Source organism: Musa acuminata, chromosome BXJ1-6 (genome assembly GCF_036884655.1).
Source record: "Musa acuminata AAA Group cultivar baxijiao chromosome BXJ1-6, Cavendish_Baxijiao_AAA, whole genome shotgun sequence".
Classification (NCBI taxonomy): Eukaryota; Viridiplantae; Streptophyta; class Magnoliopsida; order Zingiberales; family Musaceae; genus Musa; species Musa acuminata.
This window is the reverse complement of record NC_088332.1, coordinates 34,267,753-34,280,135: the sequence shown is the minus strand read 5'-3', so window position 1 is coordinate 34,280,135 and position 12,383 is coordinate 34,267,753. Positions and strand designations below refer to the sequence as shown.

Here is a 12,383-nt window from a genome sequence, read left to right as displayed (position 1 = left end):
GTACCAAATATCAAAAGTCATTTCATAAATGGGCATTCGATTGAACTCGTTTTTATCCAAAGCACAAAATAATGCATTCATAGCCTTAGCATTTAAAGTGGAAATCTTCTTCTCCAACTCATTCCAATCGCTCATTGGAAGAGAAGACTTTTGAAAATCATTTTCTATAAGATTCCATAACTCAAAATCCATTGAAATTAAAAAATTCTCTTCTAGTCTTCCAATATATGTAATCCGTTCTATTGAACATTGGTAGACGTGTGATTGAATGACCCTCTTGGTTATCGAAAAATCTCATATCTCTTGGGTTTCAAACCAAATAAGAGTGATCGGGCTTTGATACCAATTGTTAGGATCAAGAGCGACACTAAGAAGGGGGGTGAATTAGTGCAACAAAAAAATTACTCGTTTCAAAAGTCTTCGTTTCGATTAAATCTGATTCCGACAAAAATCGTTTCGTAAATATTTTAACTTAAAAGCGTATGAGATCGTAGAGAAAGCAGTAAGAAGATAAATTAGCTTGCAAGAAAGGTAAATTACTCGATACAAATTGTAAACCAAAATTTAGAGTGGTTCGGTCGTTGTGACCTACATCCACTTTGGGATTCCTTCGCCATCGAGGTCACCGGCGTCCACTAATGACCTTCCTTCAATTGACGAAGGCCAACCACCTTTTATAGTGCTTTCTCCTTTTCATGGGTTTAGGAGATAACCCTTACAAGTCTCACTCCTCTCTTGAATGATCTCAACACTTAGAAATGAAGGAGTACTCTAGCACTTTTTACAACACTTTAACATTTCAAAGACTCAAGATTAGGCCAATACTTTCATACTCTTTCATGCAGAAAAGTGTGGGGTTTTTATAGGTCTCATTGGCTTCAAAATTGGAGCCAAAAAATATCATATCCCGGGATTTTAGGGTACTGACAGTACCACCGCCATTACTAGTTGGTACTATCGTCTGTAGTCGGACATTAGGTGGTACCACCGCTAGTCTGGGAGGTACCACCGTCTAACAAAGCTCGCAGACCGAGCTCTGACGATACCACCGTTTGACATGGGCAGTATCACCACTGGCAGCATTAATTGCTAACGGTACCACCGCCTAGATCACCTGGGAAACTGGGTCTCCCAAGCGGTGCCACTGCCGGCCATGATTTCAGGGGTTGAATGGGCTATTCAATCCGGCCCAATTCAATCCTATTAAGGACTTAGTTGGCCCTTAACTAAGTTAGTGGGATTACCTCACAATCCTAACTCAATTTACGAACTAACTATAATAATTAAGACAATTGACAAAGCATTCTTGTTCCGGTACGTCAATTGCTCTTCCGACGAGATTCCGGTGATCTTCCGGAGAACTTCCGACGAACTGCCGATAATGTTCCGATGGACTCCCATTCCTGAACTTTACGACGATCTTCTTTGGCAAGCTCATGGACTTCTCGGTTAGTTCCGACAGAACTTCCAACGAACGTCTGGACTTCCGACGAACTCTTGAACTCCCAATGAGATCTCGATCTTGACTCCGGCACAACACTTACTTTGTATCTTACGATTATCATAATTAATCATGTATATTTTTCTCAACATATAGATTAGATCAAATAATTTATAATTAATTTCTTCTCCAAAATACAAGATTCATCACATCCAACCAGTTATTAGTTTCCATATGCAGGCACCTAACTCAGTCAAATGATAGCAACAATAGAGTGAAACTTCTCGGTAACAATGTAGTCATACTCTCCGAGCAACAAAGCCTGAGCAGTTAAAGTAGGCATGCAGAGATTGCAGAATCGACGAAGAAGATGAAGGCTTAAAGATACCTTTAGCAGCTCACATTCTCCAGCTTCGTGCACTGCTTCCCACAGACTCCACACGCTTGTGCCCTCTTCAGCACCCAATCTCCAATATACATCTGAGTACGACGCCGTCGGCGCCGCGGCGGCTAAATTCGCTTGGAAATACTGGAAATCGGAACACGTTATGGAGGTACCTGACCAATCAGGGACTTCCGGATCCCGGTGAAGGTGTTGCGGCTGGAGGGCTCGGCCCGCCACTTGCAGATGATGAAATTGCAGCACTCCTTGTGGACCTTAAGGTTCCGGGAAGCGGAGGAGCCGCCGAGGAACTCCGGTACCCACCGCCGCTCGAAATCCCAATCGACGGGTCGATGATTTCGGAGCTCGGCGGCATTCTATTTGACCGCCCGCGGGTGCGCGGGAAGGGGAGAGGCGAATCAAGCGGATGGTGATGGGGAGTGGTGACGAGGGTTCTGACGGTGATGGAGCGTCTGATTTCTCCAGGAGAGGGATTCGAACGGCGGAGACTATTGGACTTAGTCCCTTATATGGGCCTCTGGGGTTGAGCCCAAACACGAGATGCCACGCGTCAGTCACGTGCTCAAACCCTGGTAGTGACTTACACTGTGCCGTACTATATAAAAGCTCGCGCCCGCCTCCCCCTATAGAGGTCCCTCTGCGCCGTCTCCCGACACGAAACCCTAATCGGAGCGAAGGAATGGTACGCTGAAAGCCATGTCATTTCGTCAATCTCCTTCGTAGAACTCGATCTGTATGGCCATCTAGGTCCACAGCCGTCTCATAGTTTTGCGGGATCGGATCGAGAAGTAGCCGTTCGTGGCTCTTCGTTTCCGTCGGATCGTGTTGCAAAAGCTTCCTCCTTTTCTAAGTCTATTTGTATTTTCTGCATGACTGAAGTCATTTATGAACTGTAGCGTGTGATTTTTCGTCTTCCAGGCCCCCAAAAGATCTGCGAAAGCGCCCGTTCCGGCAAAGAAGAAACCGGTGATCTCTCTTTCTTCTTATCCTTCTATACACAGAACTCTTTAAAGCTTCAAATTTGTTTCTAGGTTTTCGCTTTTTTATTGCTGAATGCTTATGTTTGGATCTCAGGAGAAGGTTGTGAATCCTTTGTTTGAGAAGCGCCCGAAGCAGTTCGGAATCGGAGGGGCATTGCCTCCAAAGAAGGATCTGCACAGATTCGTGAAATGGCCGAAGGTGGTCCGGATTCAGAGGCAGAAAAGGATACTGAAGCAGCGGCTGAAGGTTCCACCAGCTTTGAATCAGTTCACTCGGACATTGGACAAGAACCTTGGTGAGCTAAAATCTCAATTTTCTTCCCCTTTTATGCTGCCTCAAATTTAATTAGATGTTTGAATTTTTGAAACTTCTTATGCACATCAACTATTAGATGAAAGGAATCTATATACATTCATTGCTTGCTAAATTTTTTGTGTTATTTTGGCAATCTTGTAATTTGTAACTGTCAAGCAATCATATAATTTGGTTATGTGATATTGAAAGGAATACCTGCTTGTTATTTGATTTGGTTGTTTGTGCTGCGGATATATACTGTGGGTACAATTACTTGAACCACTGTAAGAATGCTTAAAGCAATGTTATTTGGTTATCGTTTTGCTCAGTTTGATGGTCATGGTGGTCAACATCCTGATCAGATTATGCTTGTAGTTGAGTGATTTTAATTGTTTATTACCCCTGTGACTGTTGCTTAAGATATTCTAATTCTACTCACATCTTCCGTTAATTATCATTCATCAACAACTTTCTTCATAATTGCATTAAATCTAGTACATGGATCCACGGTGTCTTGTTCCAGTTGAATATAAATATTTATATTGTAATATTGACGAGGTACTATGAAATGTTGTTATTATTGATTAATTTAATCTGTGTATACACAGCCCTCAGAGTGATCAATGAATAACAATTCCAGCTTATGTGGTTTTATAACCTATGAAATAAATGCTTTCTTGATCCATGATGATTGCCTTTTTCTCGTAGTCAGCTGCCTTGTTGACTGAGACCACTCAGGTGTTAATAGGTTTGTTGCTGCATGAAGCTTCCCATGCTTTTATGAAAACTTGAGTAATTGTGAGCAAAAGCCCAATTTGTTTCTATAATGATTTTAATTCTTTGAATTAGCAGAAATGATTTATCACTTCTATCATAAATGGTTATTAATTTAATTTGGATAATAAAAGAAAAAAATAAGTGTGGACCGTGCTATTAGTAATTTATTTTTCCTTATGCTAAATCTTTTGCTTTCAGAATTGTAGACTGAACTGTTTAGGTATCTATCTATCAAAAAGTATATGAATTTGTATTGGTATTGATCTTTCATGATAATAAGAGATGTCCTTAAACTGCTAGGCTATTCCTTTGCATTCACTGGATGCATGTTGAGAAATTACTGGTCATCTTTTCTTGTTTCTTGTATTTCTGATAATTCTTTCAGTTATATCTATTTGAAATCATTTCATCTGAAGGATTCACTCTGAACGAAGTATGTCTAATTTTCTTTTTTTCTTTTTTTTCTGTAGCTACAAATCTCTTCAAGATGCTTCTGAAGTACAGGCCTGAAGACCGAGCTGCAAAGAAGGAAAGGCTTCTGAAGAGGGCACAAGCTGAAGCTGAAGGGAAGACTGTTGAACTGAAGAAGCCCATTGTTGTCAAGTATGGGCTCAATCATGTCACTTACCTTATCGAACAGGTCAGCAATTTTCTTTTCCTTTTAGATTTACGCTTTCAGATTGTATTATTATTATTTTCTTTCTTGATTCCATTACCGACAAAACCCTTTCGGAGAATGCTGTCATTGCCGACTTAACTTGTTGATGCACTTCATAGAACAAGGCACAGTTGGTGGTTATCGCACACGATGTGGATCCAATTGAGCTTGTCGTGTGGCTACCCGCCTTGTGTAGGAAGATGGAGATCCCTTACTGTATTGTCAAAGGAAAAGCCCGTTTAGGAGCGGTTAGGGCCATCTCATTATCATTGACATTTGATTTAAAGCGATATATTCTCATGTGCTGCTGACTCATTTATTTCTTATGGAAATTGAACTTTGATAGATCGTGCATAAGAAAACAGCATCAGTCTTGTGTCTGACCACTGTGAAGAATGAGGACAAACTAGAATTCAGCAAAATCCTGGAAGCGATTAAGGTGAATAATAAAACTAGTTATGTGACTGTCTTTGATTTCTGCATGAAGAAATTTGCCTATACTGATTACAAGTCTTTTTCCAGGCCAATTTCAATGACAAGTTTGATGAGGTCAGGAGGAAGTGGGGTGGTGGAATCATGGGTTCCAAATCTCTGGCAAAATCCAAGGCCAGGGAGAAGGTACTAGCAAAGGAAGCCGCCCAGAGAATGACTTAGGTCTTCTCATCTCGTCATTGGTAGCGCTATAAATGTCATCAAATAGGTTGCTTGATTTCTGTAGCTGGAGGCGGAAGAGTATAATTGAACATTTTGTTGATGGCAAGCTTTTGTTCAGAGTATTCTTAACTTAATCGGCTTTTGCTTACTAGTTTGCTTGTTGATGGTTTGGCACTTGTTTCGACTTATGTTAACTTTTGAGTGTTTTTATTTGGCGCATTCATATTCTATTAAAACCTAGACTATTTTGTTTGTGGGTAATTTAGAGGGTTGTATGCTGGTTATTAGTTTTTTAAAATATTAGAAATTAAATTAGAAAGTTGGCACAAACGAATTCTTAACGTGTGAATGTTGTTCCAAGTTAAATCGCGAAGAACATAGTATTATGTTTCGGTTGTTGAGATTCATTCAGTTGTTCCTAAACGCGTCAACGAGTGTTAGTGGTTCAGGAACACTTTTATCATTAGATCAGAATCAGAAATGAGTTGCAAGATGATCCTTTATTACAAGTAATATTGTGTAATATCGTGGGACCTATTAGGCCACGAGGAATCGTTTAAAGCGGTAGATGCCATGTACTGATTCAAGAATTCAATTTCGTATGTTTCGATTCATATCGGCTAATATTTATCAATTTAAACATGAATCGAAACGCAAACCTTTTGGGGTTCACGAATAAGACTTTCTATCGGCCACTCTTAGCTCTTCCACTTGTTGTCTCAATTTCGATACATCTCATCCTCCTTATTCCTTTTCAAAATATCTCAATTTTCTCTTCCTTCTTCCTCTTCACCACTTCCCCTCACTCCTTTTCAAAATATCTCAATTTTATTACCTGCCTTCTTCCTCTTCATGCATCTCTCCGCTTCTTTCTTATTCCTTTTCACAATATCTCAATTTTTTATACCTGCCTTCTTCCTCCACCTCTTCGTTCTCCCTCCACCTCCTCAGACCTCTCTTCTTCCTCCAACGGCTCCGAATATGTCAGAGCTGTAAGCATTCAGGCAGGTCTAAAATAGCATTTCTTGGTTTTAGCAATTGAATAGGACTAATATCCGAAATTGACACTTATTGGTTTTAGCAACTTTCAATCAAGCCAATAATTACTGACCACGCTAACATTCCAGTTTGATATAGTAAGATTACAGACTTGAAGCAATTCCATTAATTACTGAACTAAAATGAAGTTTGCCAACTCCTTCAGGATCAAAATACTCGAGTAGAGATTGCAAATTGTAAAAGCAATTGAGTTCGATGGAACCACTAAACTCTGCTGGCAAAGGCAAGATCAAAGATAATGTTCTGGGCTATCATGAATCTTAACCAGTGGTTGTCTGGGACTTGTTGAGGATGACACCCTCATACTTGACCTGGAACCACTTCATTGCGTCCTCCTTGGTAACCCTATGCTGAATTCCTACACGTGACTTGCATCGGCGACGACGAGCTACCCGGTAACCTGCGCGTTCCAAGACCACAAAGAAATCCATCCCGTAGATACCGGTCGAGGGATCATACCTGCAAAATTAACATGGGGGATTTAACAAAGCAACTACAACCAAGACTTTTGAGTGGTGAGAAAATGTCAAACGAATGCTATCAATATGAGGTAAAGTAGAAGCCTTCAAACAAGCAAATAAGTTTCATTAATAACTAATCTAACTTCATTAATGGGAAAAGAAGCCTATGGAGTTACTAGTTTCAAGGAACTCTTAATCTATCAAGGAATATAGCTAAATCTAGATCAATCTATAAGTTGAGCTGAGGTTGATATAAATAACTAGCAAATTATAAATTGTTGTTGCCCTTTGATACACAACTGCTACCTTGCACTTTCAGATATGACTACATTCCTATATTCGGACTTCTCCTTGGGCCAGTATGCCAGTTAAAGCTCCTGATAATGGTTAAGTAAAACTGTGGCGGAAAAAGGGCCAGTAAAGCTGCATTAAGCCGACCGGGCATTGGCTTGGCATGAGGGAGATGCAGATGGTGGCAGTTGTTCAGCTGAATGGTAAGTCTTACCATTTGGTATCAGAGTATCCCCATTTCTCCTTTTTCTTTCACGATAAGACCTTAGGGTCATATCAATTGGTATCAGAGCGACGATAAGACCTTAGGGTCATATCAATTGGTATCAGAACGACGATAAGACTTTAGGATCTTACCATTTGGTACCAGAGCGACGATAAGACTTTAGGGTCTTATCATTTGGTATCAGAACGACAATAAGACTTTAGGGTCTTATCAATCAAATTCTTCCATGCTTGCTCCCACCCTCCCTCCTTTCCTCCTTTTTGATACCTCAGCCACTATCACTTGGAACTCGAGTCACAACTTCCACACCAACACAATCCCTCCTGCACCACCATCTGTACGCCATCCTACTTCCAATTCTGTCACCACCAATTTGTCTTCAACTGCCTGACCACCTTCCTAACTTGTCATCCACCTTCCACCATCTTCGATGCTTACCATCCATCAAGCGTTGGAACAAGCCATTCACAAAGCAATCGTGGGCTGAGTCCAAAGTTGTGAGCCAAGTTGCTTAGGTTCTATGTTAAAGATAATGCCTTTACCTTACAGAAGTATAGGCAATTAACAACATTAAAAACTTTGAGAAAACTAAACCAAGAAGACATAAAAATTATAAAATTTAAAAATTAACCCAACAGTACCAATACCATATTAACTCTTCCCAATAAGTCTAATGCAAGTCAAACTTAAAGCAACTTCATGCAGTACATAAATGAAAAACATGATCCCAAACGTAAAGCCATCAGATTTATAAATTCCTTATGATGTAAATCAAATTAATACCATAAAATCTTGACTATTAAATTGAAACAGCACATAAGTATCCCAATCACTTTTATTAACATTGTCTAAAATGGATAAAATAGTTGTTGCAGCCACTCAAAGCAATATTTGCAAACAAACTAATAGCTCATTTGGCAAAACAGAAATAATCCTATTTATGTAACATTTTTCACAGAAAAATATTCCTGTAATCCTAAAAAAATCCAAAAAAAGTAATAAAAAACATCAAATATTAAATCTTAAACAAATCAGCAACCAGAGATATTATGCCATAGCTCATCTTAAACACGCTAACACAGTTTTAATACCAGGAGATACAAAATGTTATCCAACTCAATCCAAATAATAGGACTTTCGACAGGCAAGCACTAGACTTCACAGCCTTTACAGCTTATTTTGGTTCAAAGAAACATCAAAATTACCCAAAAAAATAAAATAGGAATATATACTTAAAAAAGAAATCTCTTCCCAACACAATAAAACAAAACCATACAAAATTGGTATTGACTGCATAATATAGTCCTAAACTATACGATCTCATCCCACGCAATTAGATATAAATTTATGAACCCTATCAACCAAGCTAGCAGAATAATGCATTTCCTTGAGTGGACAAAGTGGTCGGTTACGAACGTACAGAAAGCAAGTGAGCAGAAGCAACGGGTTAATTCGAGCTTACTTGATTCCAAGATCGATATGCTCCTGTATACCAAAACCAAAACAGCCAGTATCGCTGAAGTTTCTCCTCAGCAGCTCGTACTCCTTCACCTTCAGTCCACTCTCCAGAAGCTGCATCGCCTTGTCACCCCTGACCGTGACATAGCACGCAATCTTTTCGTTACGCCTGATCCCAAAGGACCTCACAGTGTATCGTGCTGCAGGGACGTCAATAACGTCAAGAATCATGAACAAGACCGAAACTTGGAGCCATCTACTGCTAGAAACTGGTAGAAAGAATATACTAACCCTTTGAGAACACCGGTGTCTGCCCGCTTAGCTGCTCCAAGACCTGCATACAAGAGGAACATAGTTCATATATAGAACTTCCGATGCAAAATGCAAGTAAACAGTATCGAAGTCGCCTCCTTTAGGCCGCTCCAAGAAATCTAAAATCGAGAAGGATGCACAATCTCTACATCAGTAGTTGACCGGATCAAGGTACTCGGTGAACTAAAAACTACAGCGGCAAATATCAAGGACGGCTGGGAAAATATCGGACCAAAGATTCAATACCTTGGCGGCCCTTGTGAGGCGGTCACCGCTCTCACCGACGGAGATGTTAAGGACAAGCTTCTGGACCTTGATCTCCCTCATCGGGTTCGACAGCTTCTTCTCGGAAGCCTGCGAAGAAGAAAAGGGGCAGCGGCGCCATTAGCGAACGGATAAGGAGAAGGGAAGTGGGGGAAGGTGGAACCGAAGGTATCGACCATGGCGGGAGATCGGCGAGGGTCGGAAGGCAAGTTTGGAGTCTCGTCTCGGGCAGAGTAGCGATGGGGAGAGGAGGAAAGCCTAAATGGAGTCCCAACAGCCAATCCTGATCGTCAATTTTAGGGTTTCCAGTCGAAATAAAAAGACGAGATTACCCCTTCAAGTAAAAACAAAACTCTAATAAACGAAAAATAATATTAAGCAATAAATTGACATAAAAATTTGCTATAAAATTGCGCTTCGTTGGCTGCCTCCCAATTTAGAGCGGCAAATCCCGTCGCTTCTCCTCTTGCTTCGAGTTGAGGTATCCATCAGTGGGCTTCTTTGCCCTACCAATCCTCGGAAACGAAAGAGTCGGAGCCTCTTCTGCGTCCCATGACCTAAATCATTGCCTTCAAGACCCATGAGAAGAAGCTCCACTTTGATGAACTGAGGAGAAGAGGATCGATTCTGGCACTGTGATGCTGTGGCTTTTCGATATGGGTAATCTAAATGAGGCCATTGGGTTAATGCGTGAATTAAAAAGTTCCAGCTTTGATTGCCAAGTCCATTGCTCTGTGTCCAAATCTATAGCTTTTTTGAGATCAAAGCTTATATTCATGTTGGTTTGATATGGTAGAAGGTGGAAAGCTGTTTGATGAGTTTGCTTCGGAAGGGAGACTGTTTCTGTGAAATCTATCGTTGATAGAAGGTAGGAGAATCTCACTGTTGCCAATGCGTTCGTGTACATGTATGCAAAATGTGGGAGTATGCCAGGAGCTTGGAAAGTGTTTGTTGAAATGGGAAGAAGGATATCATCTCATTCAATACATTGATTGGAGGTTATTCAGAAAGTGATATGCCCAGTGAAGCACACATGACGTTTGTTTAAATGCAGCTTTGATTGAGACCTGATTTGGTGACCATTTTGTGCATCCTTCCTGCTGTGGCCATGCCTAAGTATTACAGTCAGGTAAGTTAGTAAATGGTTATGTTAGCAGATACGTATGTGTTAGATCGTGATATCGGTGTCTTTTCCTGGGTGGAAGGTGCGCTCAACCCAGTCCATGGTCCGATTCTCAGCACGGCGTTGGTCCTGGACGATTGATGATGAAGACCCTCAAGGCTGAACCACCTTCATTCCTACAATAGGACCTTCCTTGGTACAAGGTTCCACGTTCAAGTTAGGAAATCTGAGTATGTGTAGTTGTGAGATAGAAGAACCCATGCGCTATAGCAACAGGCCCTTTTGTAGTCGGGGTCCCTGACTTGCAGTTAGGGAAAATATTCTCCCGATCATAAAATATTTGAGTATTTCCATTCCGATTTTTGATGTGGTTTATCATTGTCTTTTCTACCAAGCTGATGTCCACTCGAGAAGTTCTGATTGAGGACCAATATGTCCTCTATCAGTATGTCAAATGCTGTCCATTATTGATTGTGGTGAATGTTGTATGATAGGATCAACAAAATTTTATATTGCTCGCATGAAATCTATGTGACATATAGCCACGTTATTGCTTGCATGAGTGTTGTGTATTTGATGGGGTCAGCAAAAGTATATATTGCTTGCACCACCTTAGTTCTGTATTCTGATCATTCCACACAGTTCTTTGACTCAAAGCATTCTCCTGGCTGTCAATCCGCTGACATGTGGGCAAACCCCTCCATGATACCAACCATCCAGTTACTTGGATGGTGGTGACACGAAAGCTGTAATTTCTGCTTGTGTTTCTACAGCTCAAGCAATTTGGATTTGAATCTGAAGTAGGTCTTAATGTTGAATCTTTTGATATTCTTTAATACTAGACACTTGGGGAACTCGAAATAGACATTTAAGTTGGCATTCTTCTACTTATCAAACTCTCAGGATGTTATTGCTCGGAAATGCTTAGAGATTCTTCTGATACTGCCATCAGAGATGCAGATTGCCATGATCCCTTATAGTGTCTGGATTTGCTGAATCCGAATCACAAAGAAGTGCTATGTAAAAGATTTGGTGGCCCAAGAAATGTATCAACACTTATGAGGTAATTCACCTAGATGCTGTGTTCTGCTGGAATCGACAATCAGCTAATGTTTAGTTTGCTTTTCTTTCAAGCAGGAACAATCCAATTGTGTTCCCTCATGATTGAAGGCTTAGATAGATGGAAGGAATGGATCATCAAATCGGTGTTTGGCCCATGCAACTGCCATCTTGTCTTGAAGAAAAAGGTTAATCTGCTACTTTGATGATGCTGGTAAATTTGGTGGGAGTATAGCTCCATCAAGTGCAATAGGAAACATGAGACTAGATGTTTCCAGGAAAAAGAAGCTTGTAACAGATTTACATGTAGAATTGGACACCTTTGTGGGTTTTTGTTTATCAAAGTGAACAATTTGTATCAACACTTGTTTTTTCTTAAATATATCCTGTGTTTTAGTGCTAATTAGTTGTTGGCTACTTCACCTGAAACAAAGGATATGCTGTAATACTGATAGCATAGATCATCAGCAGCTGTTTGATTGTCTAATAGGTTATATAACAGACAAGAAGAATGTATCACATTGGATATTACAAAAGCTATGAAGATTTAACAGTGCAGTGCAAGTGGCATAGTAATGAATTCAATTCAGCTGCCTATAGATATGTGTTCTCTGTGGATTCGTGTTCTTTCAACTTGTTTGGATGAGCTTTACAACCTATCATTGGTCAGGACAACTTGAGAATTATGACCCATGATGTGGCCTGACCCTGTACAGAATGCCTGAAGGGATCCTCTAGCCTCAATGGTGAGTCTTTGTGGAGTTCAAAAACTACAAGAAGCTGTTTCAATCAAGAGAAAACGATATAGCCAAGCAACTGGAAGTGGATGTCTTTTTCAGATGATGCGGTCCTCTAGGGTTTTGCATTTGCGGTGTTTCCTTGTCTTTCTCTGAATTTATATCAAATTCCTTTTATCGGAATT

The 12,383-nt window shown here is 40.4% G+C and overlaps 2 protein-coding genes and 1 long non-coding RNA gene across 4 annotated transcripts; 2 read left to right on the top strand and 1 right to left on the bottom strand.

Annotated features, from left to right (window-relative positions):
* Positions 1–2,396: 2,396 nt before the first annotated feature.
* On the top strand, positions 2,397–5,359 carry LOC135676717 (large ribosomal subunit protein eL8y-like). The gene is made up of 7 exons (XM_065188192.1): positions 2,397–2,526; positions 2,763–2,810; positions 2,919–3,120; positions 4,367–4,536; positions 4,674–4,802; positions 4,901–4,993; positions 5,077–5,359. The coding sequence occupies exons 1-7, from the start codon at positions 2,524–2,526 to the stop codon at positions 5,206–5,208; spliced, it is 777 nt and encodes a 258-aa protein (XP_065044264.1). The 5' UTR covers positions 2,397–2,523; the 3' UTR covers positions 5,209–5,359.
* A 940-nt stretch (positions 5,360–6,299) lies between these two features.
* Positions 6,300–9,587, bottom strand: LOC135676716 (large ribosomal subunit protein uL5-like). The gene is made up of 5 exons (XM_065188191.1): positions 9,456–9,587; positions 9,262–9,369; positions 8,995–9,037; positions 8,708–8,903; positions 6,300–6,726 (listed from the first exon to the last, which is right to left on the bottom strand). The coding sequence occupies exons 1-5, from the start codon at positions 9,456–9,458 to the stop codon at positions 6,528–6,530; spliced, it is 549 nt and encodes a 182-aa protein (XP_065044263.1). The 5' UTR covers positions 9,459–9,587; the 3' UTR covers positions 6,300–6,527.
* Positions 9,588–9,694: 107 nt separating this feature from the next.
* LOC108953063 (uncharacterized) lies at positions 9,695–11,867 on the top strand. Of its 2 annotated transcripts, XR_010514394.1 has the most exons (4): positions 9,695–10,408; positions 10,485–11,202; positions 11,306–11,465; positions 11,540–11,867. It is a non-coding gene; the product is annotated as an uncharacterized LOC108953063 (long non-coding RNA). The 2 variants fall into 2 exon arrangements; XR_001978451.2 differs by having other exon boundaries at positions 9,695–11,202.
* Positions 11,868–12,383: the final 516 nt, after the last annotated feature.

Excerpts from the sequence above, each read along its gene's own strand:
- LOC135676717 (XM_065188192.1), top strand. Across the intron at positions 4,537-4,673 it reads TCACTTACCTTATCGAACAG|AACAAGGCACAGTTGGTGGT; the intron begins GTCAGCAATTTT and ends TGCACTTCATAG. Across the intron at positions 4,803-4,900 it reads GAAAAGCCCGTTTAGGAGCG|ATCGTGCATAAGAAAACAGC; the intron begins GTTAGGGCCATC and ends GAACTTTGATAG.
- LOC135676716 (XM_065188191.1), bottom strand. Across the intron at positions 9,038-9,261 it reads GCCTCACAAGGGCCGCCAAG|GTCTTGGAGCAGCTAAGCGG; the intron begins GTATTGAATCTT and ends TCTTGTATGCAG. Across the intron at positions 6,727-8,707 it reads CATATCGATCTTGGAATCAA|GTATGATCCCTCGACCGGTA; the intron begins GTAAGCTCGAAT and ends TTAATTTTGCAG.